This window comes from Phyllopteryx taeniolatus, chromosome 5, assembly GCF_024500385.1.
Source record: "Phyllopteryx taeniolatus isolate TA_2022b chromosome 5, UOR_Ptae_1.2, whole genome shotgun sequence".
NCBI lineage: Eukaryota > Metazoa > Chordata > Actinopteri > Syngnathiformes > Syngnathidae > Phyllopteryx > Phyllopteryx taeniolatus.
Window position 1 is genome coordinate 16,819,444 of NC_084506.1, and position 20,700 is coordinate 16,840,143.

Consider the following 20,700-nt stretch of genomic DNA (forward strand, 5'->3'; position numbering starts at 1 on the left):
TTTGAACTGGGTTGCTAGCCAATCACAGCGCACATATAGACAAACAACCATTCACACCTACGGACAATTTAGAGCTGTGCCACCTGTACACATGGTGGTTTTGTTTAATTAGTTTTATGACTATGAGGCTGTCCTTGGAAAAAAATTCTCTCCTGGACTCTAAAAGGTTGCAATCCCGGCTCTCCACACTTGTACGATGACGGCTGTAATGATGCCATACAATAATAATCCATAGAATAGCATTCATTGCGTTATAATGTCAAACCTCCTCTCAGCTCATCAGATTTTCTGTGTGAGTCCGCAAACACTCATCGGCAAACTGGGAGGCAACATGACGTCTGACCCCACACGTCGGTGTGTGTGTGTGTGTGTGTGTGTGCGTGTGCGTGTGTCCGATGGCCAGCCTTGAAGCGGCGACTCCTTTGACAATAACAGACAAACACATTTCTATTTGACTGAAAGGCCATGATCACAATGGCTCGGGGAAAAAAAAAAAAACGAATCAAGATAATACGGCAAATAGAAGTACGCAAACACAATAGAGGTGCACATAATGGCCCGGGGCCTTATTTTCACATAATCTATTAAAAGGAGAAATAGGAGGAGGAAATTATGTGTAAATTGAGAATATGAGGAAATTGAGAGGGTGTGTCTTGGTGTGCCGAACGAAATGACCTTATGCCACGAGATATGTCAGGTTTACGCAGATGGCGATTCTGCAGTCGGCAGCAGGGAGGGGTGTGTTTTATTTGTATTATTTTAATGCAAAAGCAGTCAGTCAGCAGACACTACATCAGCGGCTTCTCAAACTTGAAACTGAAAACAAACAATTCTGAAAGACTAAATGCTAATGTATTATACTTTAAAGTTAAATACAACTGAACAGTACTTTGAAAATGTACTGAACTGGGTTTGAAAAAAAAAATAATAATAAGTTAAAGCCACTGTAACATTATGCACAGTTTGAACTTTTAATTCAGTGATTCTTCACGTACCACCATGAATGGGCATAACGACCTGTAAATTTGTCTATAAATTAAGAATAATAATTATTGTGTTGTTTTGGGTGTGACTTTTTTTCAGTGAGTTTGTGAGGCATAGGCACATTTTTTACACTGAGAGGCTTTCCCAAATGGGTCTCAGGTAACTTTTTATTGAAGTACCACAGAGGAACCAAATCTGAAATTGTGGGTCCGAAAACTTTTCAGATATGGACAGATGGATAGGCAATTTAAAATTGAAATTTACCATAGATTAGACAATCTGTGTCATTCACTTGGTGAAGCAGCATGTGATTCATTGGCCAAGGTTATTCTTGTACGCTCTGTTCCAGGTAACAATTGCATGTTTGTGATCACTGAAGTGTGACAGCACCTTCCTTCTTGATCAGAATAACTTGCACATTCCGTTCCATCCATGCCTCTGCTCTTTATTGTTGTTTCACCAGTGTTTTTTTTTTTTTTTTTTTTACAGTAATATGGAAATTGAAACCAAGATTTCATGAATGCAACATTTAAACTGAGACGAGTTGGTCTGAACTGAATCAAAAGACAAACGGACCAATCTGCACCCTTTGAGGAGATAAAGGTAGGGATAGAGGTGGAGATAGTGGCGGAGCTTGCTAGCTACCTAGCCTGATAGCTAGATCCATCTTCTCTTTTGCCAAAAGGCTTGTCTGAACAAACCATCTGCCGTGTCAGATTAACAGCCTTTTTACAACAACTTGACAGGATTTTTGTGCGTGACACGGCCCAAGTTGTTCCCAGACGCGATTAGCGATGACACAAGGCCCAAGGCTAATCTTCCGGGCCTTAATGCCACCTGAACTCTTCCTTGCTCCAGATGGCTTTTTGCTGGACAGACAGCAACCAAACCAAGGGTGTGATTTACTAAGATTCCAAATAGCAGGCGATAAAATGATTGCGCGCACTGTTGGCATCAAGGTGTACAAGTGGTGGAGACCGCCATATTTAAAAAGCTCTGATGGTGTTCACCATGGAAAATTTGGGAGAGCACCACAAACATATTACTGAGTTACAGAAAAAATAAATCTATTGCTCTGATCATTTTGGGGAAGCCAACAACTGCATAAAAGCCATTTTTGTTTGATTTAACTCTGAGTCCATGGAAACTGTGCCCATGCTGCTTAACATTGCGTTTAAAAATTTGGACCGCACCCTTGAAAAACTGCCATGAGAGAGGCCGGTACCAATTGTCACCATGTGGTAAAATGAACCAGATGCAAGAAAATGCAGAGTCGAAAGGACTTTTGTCATAGATGATATGGCATGACTCCTTCTTGTGACTGGCTCCAAGTCAACCCTAAAATCATTCCGAAGCTTCAAAATTGTAATGCTGAATAGACAATACGTCTTGATTATGTATATTCCTGGCATGTCAAATATGTTTACAGAGTGGAGAAGATCACCCGTCCTTTCTCATTTTGCCTCCACCTCCTCCTCGCTACAATAACCGCAGTTATGGGTACGGTCAATAGATCAACGTCAGCTTTTGTGGCCGTTTTAAAACGTGCAGACCTTTTTTTTCTTTTTTTTTTCTAAGTATTAAATCAGCCCCCAAGTAAGCAGGCAGGATAAAAAGCAGGAGAAAAGAGAGAGCACATGAAAGGAAAAAGATGAGCACAGATGAAGAATGGAAAGGAGTAGCCAACAGGCGTTCCTCTGACCTACAGCAGCTGTCGAGGGAGTGTGTACGTGCGTGTAAGTGTGAGTGTGTGTGTGTGTGTGTGTGTACGTGTGTGTCTGAGCGTCTTCCTTGACCAAATGCCAATTTGGTCCCTTGGCTGCTGTTAATGAGGAAAGATTAATCGCTAACATTAGAGATTAATGATCGCATGTCAAGTTCCGACACCTTCAGGGGGCGTGCGTCAGCGTTAGCGGTGGTCGAGTGAGCGAGAGGGTGACACCGAGACAAAATGATGACTTCTGAGGAGCGTGACCTCAGTTCATTTGCTGTTTGCTAATTGATTTATTCGGGTGGCGGGACTAAGGGAATTATGGCGATGATGACTGCATATCCCTTGAACTATCCACTCGACCAGTCAGTGAACCACAATAATAAAGCAAATACAGTGGTCCCTTGTGCTTAATACGTTCCGTGACCACGCTCATAACTTTATGCAATGTAGAAAATAAATAAAATCATTAATTAAATCATGTTTCCCCATAGAAATCAATGGAAATGTCATTCATCAGTTCCAGCCAGGAAAGGAAAATAGCAATCTATAATACTGTAGCTTTTAAAAATATATCGTAATAACGTAATTAAATAGAATGTAAAGAATGAAACAGTTTTGCGGCGGCTCCTGGTGTGTGCGACTTGACTACTTGGCGACACAAAATCATGCAAACTAAAACGATTTTTACTCAACTACTCAAAGTAACTCCATAATCTCTAGTAGTATTAGTCTTTTTCACAGAGGATAAAGAATACATTATATGACTGGGACTATTGTTTATTGTCTGTCTGCAAGTGTTGCTACAGTTTGTGTTCAAATATTCGTTGCTTTAAGGGATAATACTCTAACAACCGTAACATCAATGCTACCTGCGTTAACCCATCTATGGCTTTTTGCATTGTGTTAGCATTGAGCTAGCAGACTTTCGTCAGATAAAATAATGTGGTTCGGTTAAATACACAACCTGAAATTTTCTTTATTTTATATTTAGTTTGACAGTAAACTTGAACTTGGGAAAGGCATTAAACAGCTTGAAGCTTCTTTTTTTCCAGAATTGTTCGGTTTGTTGTTACCCAAATGCAAACCAGACATCTGGTGGCAAGCTCAGATGGCGCTTGTATGGTTAATATACACCATAAATGCGGTCAATATCCTAAATGCATGAAGCAACCACCGCTTTTTTCACATTAATGTCTCTTCTCTGCCCTATTCTCAGAAACACAAAGGACTGATCTTCTGAGAAACACAACATTCATTTCAAGAAAAAACTAAAGTTTCCAGAGTGATTACACAGCTCCAATCCGCTCCGTCGCAACAAACATCTCATCCACGAGAGCACGGCACTACCGACACACCACTCAGCCTCCTGATTGGCTCATTGGACGCTTATTGGCAAGCCTGGAAGATTTCGAGGATTGAAAGTGCGGTGAGTCGTGGGAGTGATTGGTCGATGAAAGAATGACAAATGAAGGGAGCGAAGGAGAAAGATGAAAAAGTAAAAACTGCGGTATTGTACATGGTAAAGGTACACACATGCATTGTTCATTGATACAAAGAGATGAATGGCGTAAACTAATAGAGATGATCATTGAATTTTTCCTGATTGAGGTTTAATTATTTGAGTCGAACACAAGGGTGGCGGGGCGACTCCTTATTTTGTTTCCATATTAAGTTGGCTAGATGTTGCATTACTTTTGTTGTGCATGCGGTATATAAAAAGGAGGGGTGGCGAAGAGAGTGCAAAGTTTCATCCAGTTCAGCAAATGGAGCAGCAGGCATTTCATTAAAGGCCTGCTTGAAGGTGGCCAGACGTGGCAGAAATCTATACTTCATTTCGTGTCATCCATCTCTGTGAACCGCTTGCGTGTGCGCGTGTGTGCGTGTGGGACAAAGCAATTGTAGTGTGGAGTGTCGTTGTCTGCGTATGTGCTTAACCCTTAAGAACCCTTAAGACCCTTGAGAAAATTGTCGTCACCAAAAAACATCCTTTAGGAATATCTTCCAACACTATCTATTGAAACTAAATTAGTAGTAATTTCAGTAGCAAACAAATCTTTGCTGAAAACAATAAAAGTTGTGACATTTTTCTGCATGCTTTGAATGGCAAAAAAAAAAAAAAGTGACAAATGAGGGATGAATATGTAAGTTACACAACTTGAAAGCCAGTAAGACCCTTGAGAAAAATGTAGGTGTCCCAAAAACTGCTTTAAACATATGATATATTAATTTTGTTACCTCTTTAAATTAGTCAGTGTTCTTACTATTCTAAAACTTATCCAGGCTGAAATTTAAATATGAATTACATTGAATTGCTTTTACCCCCATGACACCCATGACAAACAGGTCCTAGGTGAGGGACCAGACAAAGCACGGCTCAAAGACCCCTAATGATGACGACAAACAATGGACTTCGTTTTCCCTTGCCCGGACGCGGGCCACCGGGGCCCCCCACTGGAGCCAGGCCTGGTGGTGGGGCTCGAAGGCGAGCGCCTGGTGGCCGGGCCTGCACCCATGGGGCCCGGCCGGGCACAGCCCGAAAGGGTAACGTGGGTCCCCCTTCCCATGGGCTCACCACCTGTGGGAGGGGCCATAGGGGTCGGGTGCAGTGTGAGCTGGGCGGTGGCCGAAGGCGGGGACCTTGGCGATCCGATCCCCGGCTACAGAAGCTGGCTCTAGGGACGTGGAATGTCACCTCTCTGGCAGGGAAGGAGCCCGAGCTGGTGTGTGAGGTCGAGAAGTTCCGACCCGATATAGTCGGACTCGCCTCCACACACACCTGGGGCTCTGAGGGGTTGGACTCTCTTCCACTCTGGAGTTGCCCATGGTGAGAGGCGCCGAGCAGGTGTGGGTATACTTATTGCCCCCCGGCTCGGCGCCTGTACGTTGGGGTTCACCCCGGTGGACGAGAGGGTAGCCTCCCTCCGCCTTCGGGTGGGGGGACGGGTCCTGACTGTTGTTTGTGCCTATGCACCAAACAGCAGTTCAGAGTACCCACCCTTTTTGGAGTCCTTGGAGGGGGTGCTGGAGAGCGCTCCCGCTGGGGACTCCATTGTTCTGTTGGGGGACTTCAATGCTCACGTGGGCAATGACAGTGAGACCTGGAAGGGCGCGATTGGGAGGAACGGCCCCCCCGATCAGAACCCAAGCGGTGTTCTGTTATTGGACTTCTGTGCTCGTCACGGATTGTCCATAACGAACACCATGTTCAAGCATAAGGGTGTCCACACGTGCACTTGGCACCAGGACACCCTAGGTCGCAGTTCGATGATTGACTTTGTGGTCGTGTCATCGGACTTGCGGCCGCATGTCTTGGACACTCGGGTGAAGAGAGGGGCGGAGCTGTCAACTGATCACCACCTGGTGGTGAGTTGGCTCCGATGGTGGGGGAAGATGCCGGTCCGACGTGGCAGGCCCAAACGTATTGTGAGGGTCTGCTGGGAACGTCTGGCAGAATCCCCTGTCAGAAGGAGTTTCAACTCCCACCTCCGACAGAACTTTGCTCATGTTCCGGGGGAGGCGGGGGACATCGAGTCCGAGTGGACCATGTTCCGCGCCTCCATTGCTGAGGCGGCCGACCGGAGCTGTGGCCGTAAGGTGGTCGGTGCCTGTCGTGGCGGCAATCCCCGAACCCGTTGGTGGACACCAACGTTGAGGGTTGCCGTCAAGCTGAAGAAGGAGTCCTATCGGGCCTTTTTGGCCTGTGGGACTCCTGAGGCAGCTGATGGGTACCGGCTGGCCAAGCGGAATGCAGCTCTGGTGGTCGCTGAAGCAAAAACCCGGGCATGGGAGGAGTTCGGTGAGGCCATGGAGAAAGACGGCTTCGAGGAAATTCTGGTCCACCATCCGACGTCTCAGGAGAGGAAAGCAGTGCACCACCAACACTGTGTATAGTGGGGATGGGGCGCTGCTGACCTCGACTCGGGACGTTGTGAGTCGGTGGGGAGAATACTTCGAAGACCTCCTCAATTCCACCGACACGCCTTCCCATGGGGAAGCAGAGTGTGGGTTCTCTGAGGCGGGCTCTCCTATCTCTGGGTTTGAGGTCACCGAGGTAGTTAAAAAGCTCCTCGGTGGCAGGGCCCCGGGGGTGGATGAGATTCGCCCGGAGTTCCTAAAGGCTCTGGATGTTGTGGGGCTGTCCTGGTTGACACGCCTCTGCAACATCGCGTGGACATCGGGGACAGTGCCTCTGGATTGGCAGACTGGGGTGGTGGTCCCCCTTTTTAAGAAGGGGGACCGGAGGGTGTGTTCCAACTACAGGGGGATCACACTGCTCAGCCTCCCTGGTAAGGTCTATTCAGGGGTGCTGGAGAGGAGGGTCCGTCGGGAAGTCGAATCTCAGATTCAGGAGGAGCAGTGTGGTTTTCGTCCTGGCCGTGGAACAGTGGACCAGCTCTACACCCTCGGCAGGGTCCTCGAGGGTGCATGGGAGTTCGCCCAACCAGTCTACATGTGTTTTGTGGACTTGGAGAAGGCGTTCGACCGTGTCCCTCGGGGAGTCCTGTGGAGAGTGCTTCGGGAGTATGGGGTACCGAACCCCCTGATACGGGCTGTTCGGTCCCTGTACGACCGGAGTCAGAGTTTGGTCCGCATATCCGGCAGTAAGTCAGACTCGTTCCCGGTGAGGGTTGGACTCCGCCAAGGCTGCCCTTTGTCGCCGATTCTGTTCATAACTTTTATGGACAGAATTTCTAGGCGCAGCCGAGGCGTAGAGGGGGTCCGGTTTGGTGGCCTCAGTATTGCATCTCTGCTTTTTGCAGATGATGTGGTTCTGTTGGCTTCATCAAGCCGTGACCTCCAACTCTCATTGGAGCAGTTCGCAGCCGAGTGTGAAGCGGCTGGGATGAGAATCAGCACCTCCAAATCTGAGACCATGGTCCTCAGTCGGGAAAGGGTGGCATGCCATCTCCAGGTCGGGGATGAGATCCTGCCCCAAGTGGAGGAATTCAAGTATCTTGGGGTCTTGTTCACGAGTGCGGGAAGAATGGAACGGGAGATCGACAGGCGGATCGGTGCAGCGTCTGCAGTGATGCGGACTTTGTATCGGTCCGTTGTGGTAAAGAAAGAGCTAAGCTGAAAGGCGAAGCTCTCAATTTACCGGTCGATCTTCGTTCCTACCCTCACCTATGGTCATGAGCTGTGGGTCGTGACCGAAAGAACAAGATCCCGGATACAAGCGGCCGAAATGAGTTTCCTCCGCAGGGTGTCCGGGCTCTCCCTTAGAGATAGGGTGAGAAGCTCGGTCATCCGGGAGGATCTCAGAGTAGAGCCGCTACTCCTCCGCATTGAGAGGAGCCAGATGAGGTGGCTGGGGCATCTGATTCGGATGCCTCCCGGACGCCTCCCTGGTGAGGTGTTCCGGGCATGTCCCACCAGGAGGAGACCCCGGGGACGACCCAGGACGCGCTGGAGAGACTACATCCTTCGGCTGGCCTGGGAACGCCTCGGGATCCCCCCGGAAGAGCTGGATGAAGTGGCTGGGGAGAGGGTAGTCTGGGCGTCCCTGCTGAAGCTACTGCCCCCGCGACCCGACCCGGATAAGCGGTAGAGAATGGATGGATGGATGGATGCTTTTACCCCCTTTTATAGTAATCATTTTAGGAGCAAGGCCCTTGCAGAACATACTAACGGGGTGTGAAATTTGGCAGGATGCTTTGAATGGCAAACAGTTGGTGGATAAAAACCTTCCTCTAAAAATATGATATTAATTTTCCCCAAAAAAGGTTTAGTGTGAAATCTATATCACATTTAATATCAAAACAGCAAACGGTATTACTTTGCTGCATTCTTTGTATGGGAAAAAATATTTCCATCTTTTGGACAAATATGAATATTACAAATTAATAGCAATTTGACCCTAAAGTACAGCATTAAATCTGCTTATCATATATGAATCATACTCTGGTTAATTTAACAATTTATTAATGAATTAGTTTATACAGCAGAGTGTAGACTTCTAAGAGAAGTTATCAATTCAGTAGCGCTAGGAAGGCAATTCTAAAATGTTTTAAAAATGAATATCCTCAAATTTGACCTTTTCATTCAACAAAATGTCTCAAAAATAAAAATAAAAAGTGAATGGCACAAATTGTCGCCGTGATTACTTAAATGGTGGCGTTTTAAACAACACTCACATAAACCACATTGACGTAGTCGTCATCGGACAGCGTCTCCAGCATCTCGCTGACGGACGTCCGGATCAGTTTGAGCGTCAGGCCAGAAACACTGCCGCTCCTGCGAAAGCCAGATGACAACATCAGTCTGCTGCACTTGTGGTTGTCAGATAAGACGGACGGGAGGCTGTAAGGGGACTGGTTTCCTTTTCGGGGTGGGGGTGTGTGCGTGTGTTGGGGGGAGGGGGCTAATGGAAATATGATCAGAGTAAATTATAAGGGAGCAGATCATTGCCATTAGGAAGTAAACTCACGCGTCCACCAGGATGAGCATGTCTTTGGGTGAGGCGGCTCCTTGGATGTACCTGCACACACACTTAACCAATAAGCACTGCGGTACTTACAAATGTATTTTGTTCCGTCACCATTATAGTGACACAAATCACTCAAATCGCAAATTATCGTTCTCCATTGAAATGAATGGAAATGTTATGAACTGTTCTAGCTACCATTTTTAAGATTAATAGCACTGTGCAGTATTGTACTATATAGTTATAATATAATAAAATTAAGTTTTTCCGTAATTGCCACATTTTTATTCACTTCACTTTCACTGAACTTATTCTTCTCTGGAGTTTTTTTTTTTTTTTTTTTTTTTGTGTTTTGTTTTTTTCCCCTCACTTTCAGCCGCTTCTCCATCTTTTCACGGCTGGAGATCCACAGCTTCGAAATTATTTAAAAGCTCTCGGCTGGTGTTATAGCCTTTATCGACTCCTTCTGCTTCAGTATAGAAAGTGCTGTGAAGATTACTTTGGAAATATAGTTGACAATCAGTTATACCATTGAAAATGCAATAGTAAGTGTAGCTATTCCAATTACTGTCTAAAAGTAATATACAGTAATTAATTACATTTTGGTTGCTTTTCTATAATTTGAATGAATGCATCAACAGGACCTTGGGATGTTTCCAAAAAAGTCAACCTTTTCAAAATCTCAGACAAACTAATAGATCGCACCGCAAGGTGGCGCTTCGAGGTTATATTTGGAAAAATGTGTCATGCTTGAGACTACTACAACTAATTCATACAAATTCAATACGAAATCACACCATTTATTTTTGCTTTCTGCTATTGTGTGAATGCAAGATGGCTGCCTCATCCTGGCACTTCAGCTCACAGATCCCTCCGGTGTATTGCAACAACATAATGAGGCTCTATCCATTGGCATTAACGGTAACGACAGCTCGAGTGGCAATTTCTATCACGTAAACATCCCAACGCTATTCCAGTGTAACCCGTCTAGAAATAGCAATCGTGTCGTCACCTGCACGTTCAAACCAACAGGCAATTTTCTGGCTTCCGAGCAGCTGGCCATGATGTAGTGCGATCTCTTACCACGGTCTCCTGCGTACATCATACAGGTCAATTTTACTGGGCGTCTTCCGGGCATCCATCCAGGGAGACGCTGCAGGACATGAAAAGTGTGTTGATCACACCTGTCTCACACAGCGAGGAGATGAAACCACTAATTGCTTTTTTTATTTACGACACACTCGTCATTGTCAGGCTGTGTGACGTACTGAGCGATGACAGATTTCTGGATGTCATCTTACAAATCGTTAGAATTCTAGAGCCGAAATATGATTCATGACAAGACGTGCGGACTGAATTTAATTCCTTTGACAATCACAAGTTTGGTGTTAGTGCAGGGGGGCAAGAAAATCAAGCATGAGAGAGTGAGCCTGCTCTTCATGCATGCTAAGTAGTATTTAAAACACATAGTAATAAAGTAGTCAAAGCCAGTGATCATTACGGAATATTGCACATCAACCTCTCCTGCGAGGCCACACGGACGATGTCATGAATAGAAACAAAAATACCGAGCTTAAGCGTCGAATGATTGGTTTGTATCGGACTGCGTTGTACGGGATTTTAGTGTTGAGCCTTTGTGCATGGTGAAGCGAACATATTGCAAACTGCTGACTGTTGAGTCAAGGTCATTTTAATTAAAAAAAAACATGCAAAATACACCAAAATGGATACTGTGTACTGTAGTCTGAAGAAGAGAAAATAGTTGAATTGAGCCTGCTAATAAATGCAGTAGAAAGACAAAAATGTTGGGGCACTGGGCCAGTCCAACTACAGATACTGAAAATGGAAGAAAAGAAGAAGTAACTCCATATACTCTACCTCTACCTGCCTACCTTGTTCTCTAACTTCCCGGCTTGTTCACTCTGCCTACCTAACTAATTATCTATCTACAAACTCTCTCCTTCCTACCTACCTACCTACTACTACCTACTAACTAATCCACCGTCCCACCTACCAAATCTGACATTACCTGCCAACCAACCAACCTACATACCTACCTACCTACCAGCAAATGTTCACACATGCACATTAATATATATCAAAGCTGCTTCAGTTATTGTTTCGAGATACTCGTATTGACATATTTATTATAGTATTGCTGAGTGAAGCTTGAAATATTCTTGCATGAACATGTAGTGTTCAATTTATTTTGCCTACCTGGGTAGTAGCGGGCCAGACCGGTAGCGCTTCCAAACACCTGCCAGAGAAGCGTGGGATCATCCTCCCTGTTTTTCTTAAACACGTCCTCAAGCGCCTCGGTCCAGTTCAGCTCGTTCAGTACAATGGTGGCTAAAAACAAATGAAACAAACACTGTCATCAAAAAAAAAAGACAAAAATAAACACTTTTAATACACAGCGTTGGAATTTCCCAGGTTGTGCGAAATGAACACAAACTTGTGGATCGTTTCGATAAGCACATTTGTATTTCCACACAAAAATCAGCCTACCTTGAAACAACCAATAACCTGTATGTGTGTGTGTGATTGTGTGAGATTGATAGTGTGTGTTGTGGGAGGCAACGGGCATTATGGATGCAGTGACACAGCACCTGGACAGCCCAGAGCCACGTAACACTCACAATGATGGATTGTGGGGGGGCAACGCCACTGGCTGCCCCCCAAGTGGATCAGCAACCTCACACTACACTCTTTTATTCCCCTTCTTCCATTCTCCCTCATTTTTTGTTTCCTTACCTCCACTGAGGATATTATACTGCATTTGCACAGGCGTTTCATTTGTCTGACGGTAGGGATTATGTTAAACATTGCATTGTTCAAGATATACCCAGCACTTCATTAGGGATGCCTCTCGAGATCCAACGCAAGAGCTGCATTAAAAAGTCTGCCTTTACAAAGATAATAATATTACATTTTTACTAGTTTTGACTTTACACGGCACTGTAACCAACATATCAGTATAAGGAGTTAACAGCATTGGTAATTACCAAAATATATATATTTCATCTTTCTGTAATGATTAATAAAATAGTGCTGTATGTAGAAGCTCTTCAACCCAAATGTGAATCTTTTCAGTTTTAATATATAATTATTATTGTTATGCATGTAAAGTTTTACAAAAAAAAAAAAATGTAAAGCACATTATTATTTCTTGATTAAGATGTCAAATTATAGTTATAGGTAACATTTCGAGACGTGGCAGCCCAAAAGTCTGCACAAAAATACAGGCAAGTGTACTTAATACTGTGACTAATGGATGATGGTGTGTACAGTTTTGTAGACAGTATCTCAGACAACACTGAAGAAATTATGCTTTGCTATAAGTAGCCAGTGTACAGCTCGTAAAAGTATAAATTTACTGTCCCCTCAAAATAATTTGACATAAATGTCAAAACTGCTGGTAACAAAAGTGAGTACACCCCTAAGTGAAAATGTCCACATTGGATCCAATGGATATTTTTCTTCCTTAGTGTCATGTGACTCAGTAGTGTTACAGGTTATTATTCTATTGTACTGTAAAAAGGGTCTCATTTCGATCAGTGAGAAGCTTGAAAGAAATTAAGTACAAAACAGTGAAACAAAAATTATTGCTTGAATTTTATTAAAATAAAAACACAGATTACAATGATGTCATCAGTTAAGAAGGGTTTGTCCTCTATCTATATAAAAACATCCATCCATCCCTCCATTTTCCTAGCCGCTTCTCCTCATTAGGGTCACGGGTGTGCTGGAGCCTATCCCAGCTATCATCGGGCAGGAGGCGGGGTACACCCTGAACTGGTTGCCAGCCAATCGCAGGGCACATACAAACAAACAACCATTCACACTCACATTCACACCTACGGGCAATTGAGAGTCTCCAATTAATGCATGTTTTTGGGAGGTGGGAGGAAACCGGAGTGCCCGGAGAAAACCAACGCAGGCACGGGGAGAACGTGCAAACTCCATACAGGCGGGGTCGGGATTTGAAACCCCGGTCCTCAGAACTGTGAGGCTGACGCTCTAACCAGTCGGCCACCGTGCCGCCTATATAAAAAATATACAAATAAAATCAACATTTTTAATCAATTCATTACCTTTATAGTCAGAATTTAGTGGGTAACCAGACTCAGGTTTAGCAAAATCAATCAACCATCACCTCAAAGCACATTATTCTTATTATTATTCATTATTCAACATTTTTGACACTTGGTTATAAGAGCAAAGTAATAGCCATTGGTTCATTTCTTGATGATGTTGTGACATGTTAAAAATATGACATAATAAAACATGTTCTCTGTTTTGTTAGTGCCAAAATTAAACAAATATAAAGGACAATTAAAAGGTAATGCAGTATCTATGAAATAAAATGTGATTTCATAAATTATATTGTCCTTTAATAAAGTGTGAAACGTGTACTAAATTATTAATCCCATTTTTACATATTCAATGACATTTGTTTAATGGCCTTTTATTAAATGATGCTGAGAGTGCCATGAAAAACATTTACTGTGTTGTATTTTTGTAGCTTTTTATTTAATTTTGGCACAAAAAACAACCGCCATGGGGTAAATTGTTATTGTTTTTTTTTCTTCTCTATTTTAAATTTCCAAAAGTGTCCGCGGGTGAAGTAGATGAGTATTTATTGTATTGATTGTGACGTGGCTCATTGATGTGCAAACACTTTCCATTTGCATTTGCGCCTCTCGAGACGGAAGTTAATGAAGCCTTGGTTTGCCAAGGGTGGCTATTTCCTTGTTTTTAAATTGAATTATATGTGTTTGTGTGTGTGTGTGTGTGTGTGCGTGTGTGTATGTGTGTGTGTGCGCATGTGTGCGTGTGGACATTATGCATTTCTTTCATTATGTGCATAATTCTAAATGCGGGGGAGATAAAATAGCACTATAACAGGTGGAGCATAAAGAGAAAAGTTCAAATTACGTGAGGCTACAAGTTACAATAGAGCTATAGAACAAAATAGCTTAGCATATAGTCAGGATAATACAGTACTGCATGGATTCAGCATCGAACCCAGTGATGAATTAATAGTGCAAATGAATATTATACCATGAAATGGGTGACTAAATGACTGCACACTATGACCAGAGTAATAAACATATTGTTAATAACGCAAACACTATAGCTCTGAGTGCATATAAAAAAAAAATCCCCTTCAGAATACCTCCTCATATTTCCTTTATGGAATCAAAATCAGAATCAGAATCATATTTATTTGCCAAGTATGTCAAAAACACACAAGGAATTTGTCTCTGAGTTTTGGTCCCCACACTGCATGTGGTGACTGTTTAAACACATTTTTTCCATATGGGCCATTACGGGGGAAAATAAAATTCAGAATAGGTCCACAAATCCCAGAAATATGAACATATAAACAACTTTTTGTTTCAGTAGAACCATGAATACCATAAAACACACAGTTGTTGAAAACATGTATGAATTGTATGGACCATTGCTAAAAAAAATAAAAAAATTAAAACAAAAATCCACCTTCAAAATCACTCCGACGTGAATATAATGGGTGTCCCGGTTTGTGGTCCCCAAACCACAAGAGGTCCCCAAGATGTGACTGTTTTCGTATTGGATATTGGGGGAAAAACGAGAACCTTCAAAATGGTTCTTGCCATTACATTTGGGTGTATTCCTTATGGGGAACTGATTTATGGTGCCCACGCCTCAAGAGGTCCACAAAATGTGAATAAGTACCTAACTTTTTGTCCCCATTGAATCATGGATTCCAGAAAACACACACTGGCAGAAAACGTTGAATGGTGTGTGCCATCGCTAAAAAACTCGGCATAAAAAAATCTCTAACATTCATGGGTTTCCTTATTTTCCAAGTGAAGTAAAGGTGGTTGGCTCATGTCTTGAGAAAAGTTCAAAATGTTAAAACTTATTTAAGATTCACAGTATCTATTCATGGAAACAGCCATTACGCTACACTCCGCACTCCTGCCGCTCCCCTCATTTAGCCATACATATGTGGCAATTGTGATGTGCACGTCATCTACTGTATTTCCAAGCCTGCGGCAAACCTGTGTGGGGTTGATTTCATAACCCCGCCTCCCACTTTACCCACGAAAATCCAATTTCTCCCATCTGGCTGAGAAAATGCTATTCCTGGAACATTTATGGCGTGAAGATCAAATTGGGCGAGTTGAAGCCTCAACGGCGTACAAATGTCATCTTTTCCCTTCAGAGCGCACAGAACAATGTGTTCTGTGGCAAAGGTGGCCATTGGGTACACAAAAATTATGTGAGGACAGAGGTTCCTCGCATGCAGACTGATGCATGTCTACAATCTGTTTTCATCGCAAGTAACCAACACCACAACTTGAGAATCGCTTCTTGTCAGCTAAATGCAGAATTGCCAAACAAATACATTTTTACACACATACGCACATGGAAAAAGACCCCGTATATAAATTCAGAACATCTTCTTCCCTTATATTAAGGGGTTTCTCCTATGGGTACTGGATTTTTGATCCTCACAACACAAGAGGCCCCCATGATATGACTGTGTTAACACTTGTCATAGAGTATGGGCCATTGGGGGAAAAAAAAAAATAAAAAATCTGAACAACTCTTACCATCATATTTGGGTGTTTCAATTATAGGTCCCCAAAATGTCAATGTGTGACCAGCCTTTCGTCCCCATAGAACCATGAATATCAGAAAACACATGCTGGCAAAAAACAAAACAAAAACATATATGGACATTATGGATAGTTGCTAAAAATAAATAAATAAATACATAAATTCTGCTTCAAAATAAATGTCATGAAATGGCTTTTCCTTATGGCGTCACAATGTTTGGCCCCCGTGCTAAAATAGGTCCCTACAATATAACTGTGTAAACACACTTTTGCCATACGGACCATCCATCCATCCATTTACTTTACCGCTTATCCTCACTAGGGTCGCGGGGTGCTGGAGCCTATCCCAACTATCGTCGGGCGGGAGGCGGGGTACACCCTGAACCGGTCGCCAGCCAATCGCAGGACACATATAAACAAAGAACCATTCGCGCACACATTCACACCTAAGGGCAATTTAGAGTCCTCAATCAACCTACCACACATGTTTTTTGGGATGTGGGAGGAAACTGGAGGAGTTGGAGAAAACCCACCCAGGCACGGGGAGAACATGCAAACTCCACACAGGTGGGGCCGGGATTTGAAGCCCAGTCCTCAGAACTGTGAGCGAGATGTGCTAACCAGTCGTCCACCGTGCCGCCCAGGGAATAATAATTGAAAGTACAATTTTACATTCCTAGCCCTACATGTGTATGAATAAGTCAATCATTCAAGGTATTAACCAGTCGTCCACTGTGCCGGCTCCCTACGGACCACTGCTAAAAAAAAAAAAAATCATATCTGTACAACTCCAGAATTGCTCCTGCATTCATTTGACAAGGAATTTCTTACGGGGACCTGATTTATGGTCTCCAGACAACAACAAGACCCAATGACATGACTGTGTCAACAGACTTGTTCCCATCAAGTGCAGCCACTGGAGCACATGTCACATGGGCCAGTGTTCCTGATTTTTGGTCTCCACACTGCAAGAGGTCATCATGATGTGACTTTTGTCCCAATAAAGCAAAGGAATAGCAGGGCACACACACACTGATGGAAACCCATGTCAAATGAGCTAATACTAAAAATGTCAGCTTCAAATAACTTCTATGTTCACATTTTGGAGTCTCCCTTACATAGACCTGATTTATGGAACTATCACTGGATGAGGTCCCATAAAGTGAGTGGGAAAAATCTATCTATCTATCTATCTATCTATCTATCTATCTATCTATCTATCTATCTATCTATCTATCTATCTATCTATCTATCTATCTATCTATCTATCTATCTATCTATCTATCTATCTATCTATCTATCTATCTATCTATCTATCTATCTATCTATCTATCTATCTATCTATCTAGTTTGAAAATTCATGTTTGTAGAACATTCTGAATATCTCCTGCAATTACAATCGTGTAGTTTCCCAGATTTTTAGTCTCCAAACTGCAAAAACTCCCCATGCTGTGACTGTGTAAACAGACTTTTGTTCTCATTGAGCCATCAGATCATCCTTCAGTCCTGGATAGATTCCAGCAGCTCTGATATTCATTACTTGCAAGCAATACGCAGCATCTTTGAGAGTGTGGCATTATGGCACCCGGCCCAGAATATAACCAGGGATTTGTCACCGGAACGGCAAAAAAAAAAAGACAAAATCATGATGGGTTCAAGCCCAAGCTAACAAACAAGCCCTGAACTTTCAGAAACAGACAGACAGCATAGGAGATGTGCCTCCTTATTTCCTGCTAAGCGTGAAGTACAACAAAAAGGTGAAGAGTCTAACCTTGGGGCCAGACGGGTCCACAGCGGAATTTTAACCCGTTCCACCGTCCCCTTCCTTTGTGTGAATGCTGACATGTCACATTTCACAGGATTCTAATTAATTTGAATTCTGTAAGTCACAGCGCCATGCAGTCGCTCTCACGTACACTAGGTCTCACCCGCCGGGAAAAAATGAGTTTCCTGACCGATGCTGCGAAGCTCTCAACAAGTTTGCTGACACTCCTGAGTGCTGTACGACTGCAAGCACATGACTCAAATGTCAAATGTTCTCACCACAGACCTGACGTGACACGTACTTCCCGGTTTCAAAATCTCAGATGGTCCCATTAATAAACAAACCTTTACGTGCCATTTTACCAAAGCAGAGCAATTGATAAAACAGGGGAAATGGCTGGAATGATTATTTTAGCCTTCTTCTCCATCAACCTGTTTTAAGTGGGCGGTTCTGTCTCTTGAAAATTTCATAATGGCTCGCTCACAGGAAAAAATTTCGGAAATAGGCAGCTCACAAAAGATTTATTTGGCTGTGTAATTTCACAGTTGATGGGTGGGCAGAACACTCAGAGATCCAACTATTTAGATACAAGCTATTAAAAAGTCAACTTTCCATAATAAGTCCCCCCTTTAAGTGGCACGCCCTTCGGAACTCAACCCAATCCCTTGGATGATTGACTTATTCATACACTTGTAAGGGTAGGAATGTAAAATTTTACTTTAAATTATTATTGCCTGGGCGGCACGGTGGACGACTGGTTCGCACATCTGCCTCACAGTTCTGAGGACTGGGCTTCAAATCCCGGTCCCGCCTGTGTGGAGTTTGCATGTTCTCCTCGTGGCTGCGTGGGTTTTCTCCAGGTACTCCCGTTTCCTCCCACATCCCAAGAACATGCATGATAGGTTGATTGCAGACTCTTGCCCGTAGGTGTGAATGGTTGTTTGTTTATATGTGCCCTGCGATTAGCTGGCGACCAGTTCAGGGTGTCTGAGAGTGCCTCTCCCCCGAAGATAGCTGGGATAGGCTCCAGCACGCCCGTGACCCTAGTGAGGAGAACCGGTACAGAAAATGGATGGATGGATGTATATTATTTCCTGTCCAATTAATAAATGTGTGAATGTGGCACCACATGTTAAATTTGCAGCCAAATGTTGATTTTGCAGCTGAATAGCTGAATGTTTTTGACACTTTACGTTGAATTGCCGAAGCTGAATAGTGTATACCGACTAATGTGTGTGTGTGTAAAATAAAAAAAATCTGTTAGTAATTTAAATTCAAACTCTGATGGCACGGATATATTTTCAAGCTGAAAGTTAAATTCAGATGTTGACTCGCATGCCTGATTAGATAAAATTTTTACATTGTTTGTTTAAATTTTGTTGCTTCACTTCATTTCTTTTTTTTTTTATCTATTCAGAACATTTTGCATAATCATGCAATGAGGCACACAAGCAGTCATGCAGGATAATTTGTCTGTTGTCTGTGTATTATTAGAACATTTTAAAGCAATTACAGACACATCGAATTGGAACTGCACTCTGTGAGTTATGTTTCTGTTGCTAATGTAAGATTAACGCTAGGTTTAACGCAAAACCATCCAGACATTTTATTAGATACTGGTATTAGCATTAGATGCAGTTAATTGCCTTTAAAGTGATTAAAACCAAATCCAGGACTGGAATTCATCCACTAACAACAGGGAAAATACTGAGAAAAAGCCAACAAATCAAAGCCATAAATTTTAGATTCCTTGGCCGGTGTACAAAACAAACAGGAGCCAAGCAGTAAATGAACTTGTGCATGCAGTTAACAGTTTCACTTGAGGACTATCACACACAAAGAGAAGCATCCATCCATTTTCTATAGCGCTTGTCCACATTAGGGTCTCGGGTAACCGCATCCTACACGAGCTGACTTTGGGCAAGAGGTTGCCAGCCAATCACAGGGCACATATAGACAAACAAGCATTCACACTCAAATCCACGCCTATGGTCAATTTAAAGTCTTCAAATAACCCAAGAAGTATGTTATGAGAATATAGAACACATGCATACTCTGTCTCTTTTGAGATGTCTACACATGGCCATGATTTAATGATGACGAATACAATTGAAAGCTGCAGTCTCTGCAGCTAAAAGTTGCATTTTCTTGTTGTTTTACTTTGGTGAAACTATTGACGGGTGTTTTGCGTAACCCTGCTACACCAACAAATGTGTAAGAGATAGAGACAGGGTAGAGAAAAAAAAAGAAAAAAAAAGAAAGTGCTATGTGGTGGAAAGAAACGAGAATAAAAGAAAGACGCAGAGGCTTCACGCAGCCAGTGAGCTATTAAACATTTAAATAGTAGTCTTCATAACAGCAGATACGACCACCATAGCTCAACTGTAAGAATACTCAATGGCCTAAGTGTAGTGAAACCAATGAAGTGTCGGTATGAAAGATTGGTGCACTTACCTGTATTGTCTTCAATTATTGAATGCGATGTGATTTGCTTTTTCCCTTGGACACAGTGAACTGTGATATTTTTTGGGGCCATTTTTAAGAAATTGTTGATTAAATTGCAGCTTTTATATTTGGTACATGATAAGGGGTTATATACAGTTCATCGGAAAATTATTCATATCCTTGATTAAATTGAATCCCTCCTGGGTTTTTTTCTCTCCCCCATTTATACATTATACTTTTACTTTACTTTAGGCAAGTAAACCACTACAGAATACTATCAGGGGACACAATCTAAAGAGACCGAACACAAGATACATTCTGCTATGTACTATACTTCAAGAATAGAGTATGTTCATTAGTGTCATTTGTAACACATAAGCACACCAAACAAAACAAAACAAAACGAAAAAAAAAAACATAATATTGTTAATTACTCTCTAAAACTGACCATTATTATCTTCTGTTTTGGAGCCAAAAGCAAATTTGGCAGCGGCTCAAACTGCAACGCCATCTTTTAATGCAGTTTTTGTGTGTGTCAGCTGTATCCATGGTTACCGCAGCGCATGCATGAGGGTGTGCGTGTGCACTCACAGCCATCGTAGATGTCGGTGGGGATGTGCACGGCCGTGTGGCTGCAGTCCGTGAGACGTCTAAACGACGGATCTTCCTTAAAGTCCGGCCGGAGTCGATATTTGCGACCCTCTGTCTCGTTTGAATCCAGCTTTTGAAAAAAAAAACAAAAAAAAAACATGAACAA

The 20,700-nt window shown here is 42.9% G+C and overlaps 1 protein-coding gene across 12 annotated transcripts in view; it reads right to left on the bottom strand.

Annotated features, from left to right (window-relative positions):
• The window catches only part of LOC133477886 (voltage-dependent calcium channel subunit alpha-2/delta-1), a 90,422-nt gene that overhangs the window by 37,966 nt on the left and 31,756 nt on the right, over window positions 1-20,700 (bottom strand). For all 12 annotated transcript variants that reach the window (XM_061773208.1, XM_061773206.1, XM_061773205.1 and 9 more), the window contains exons 6-10: window positions 20,535-20,664; window positions 11,340-11,471; window positions 10,206-10,275; window positions 9,126-9,176; window positions 8,833-8,932 (exon numbers count right to left, since the gene is read on the bottom strand). In XM_061773208.1, coding sequence (XP_061629192.1) covers window positions 8,833-8,932; window positions 9,126-9,176; window positions 10,206-10,275; window positions 11,340-11,471; window positions 20,535-20,664 — 483 coding nt within the window. The remainder of the gene's footprint in view (window positions 1-8,832; window positions 8,933-9,125; window positions 9,177-10,205; window positions 10,276-11,339; window positions 11,472-20,534; window positions 20,665-20,700) is intronic.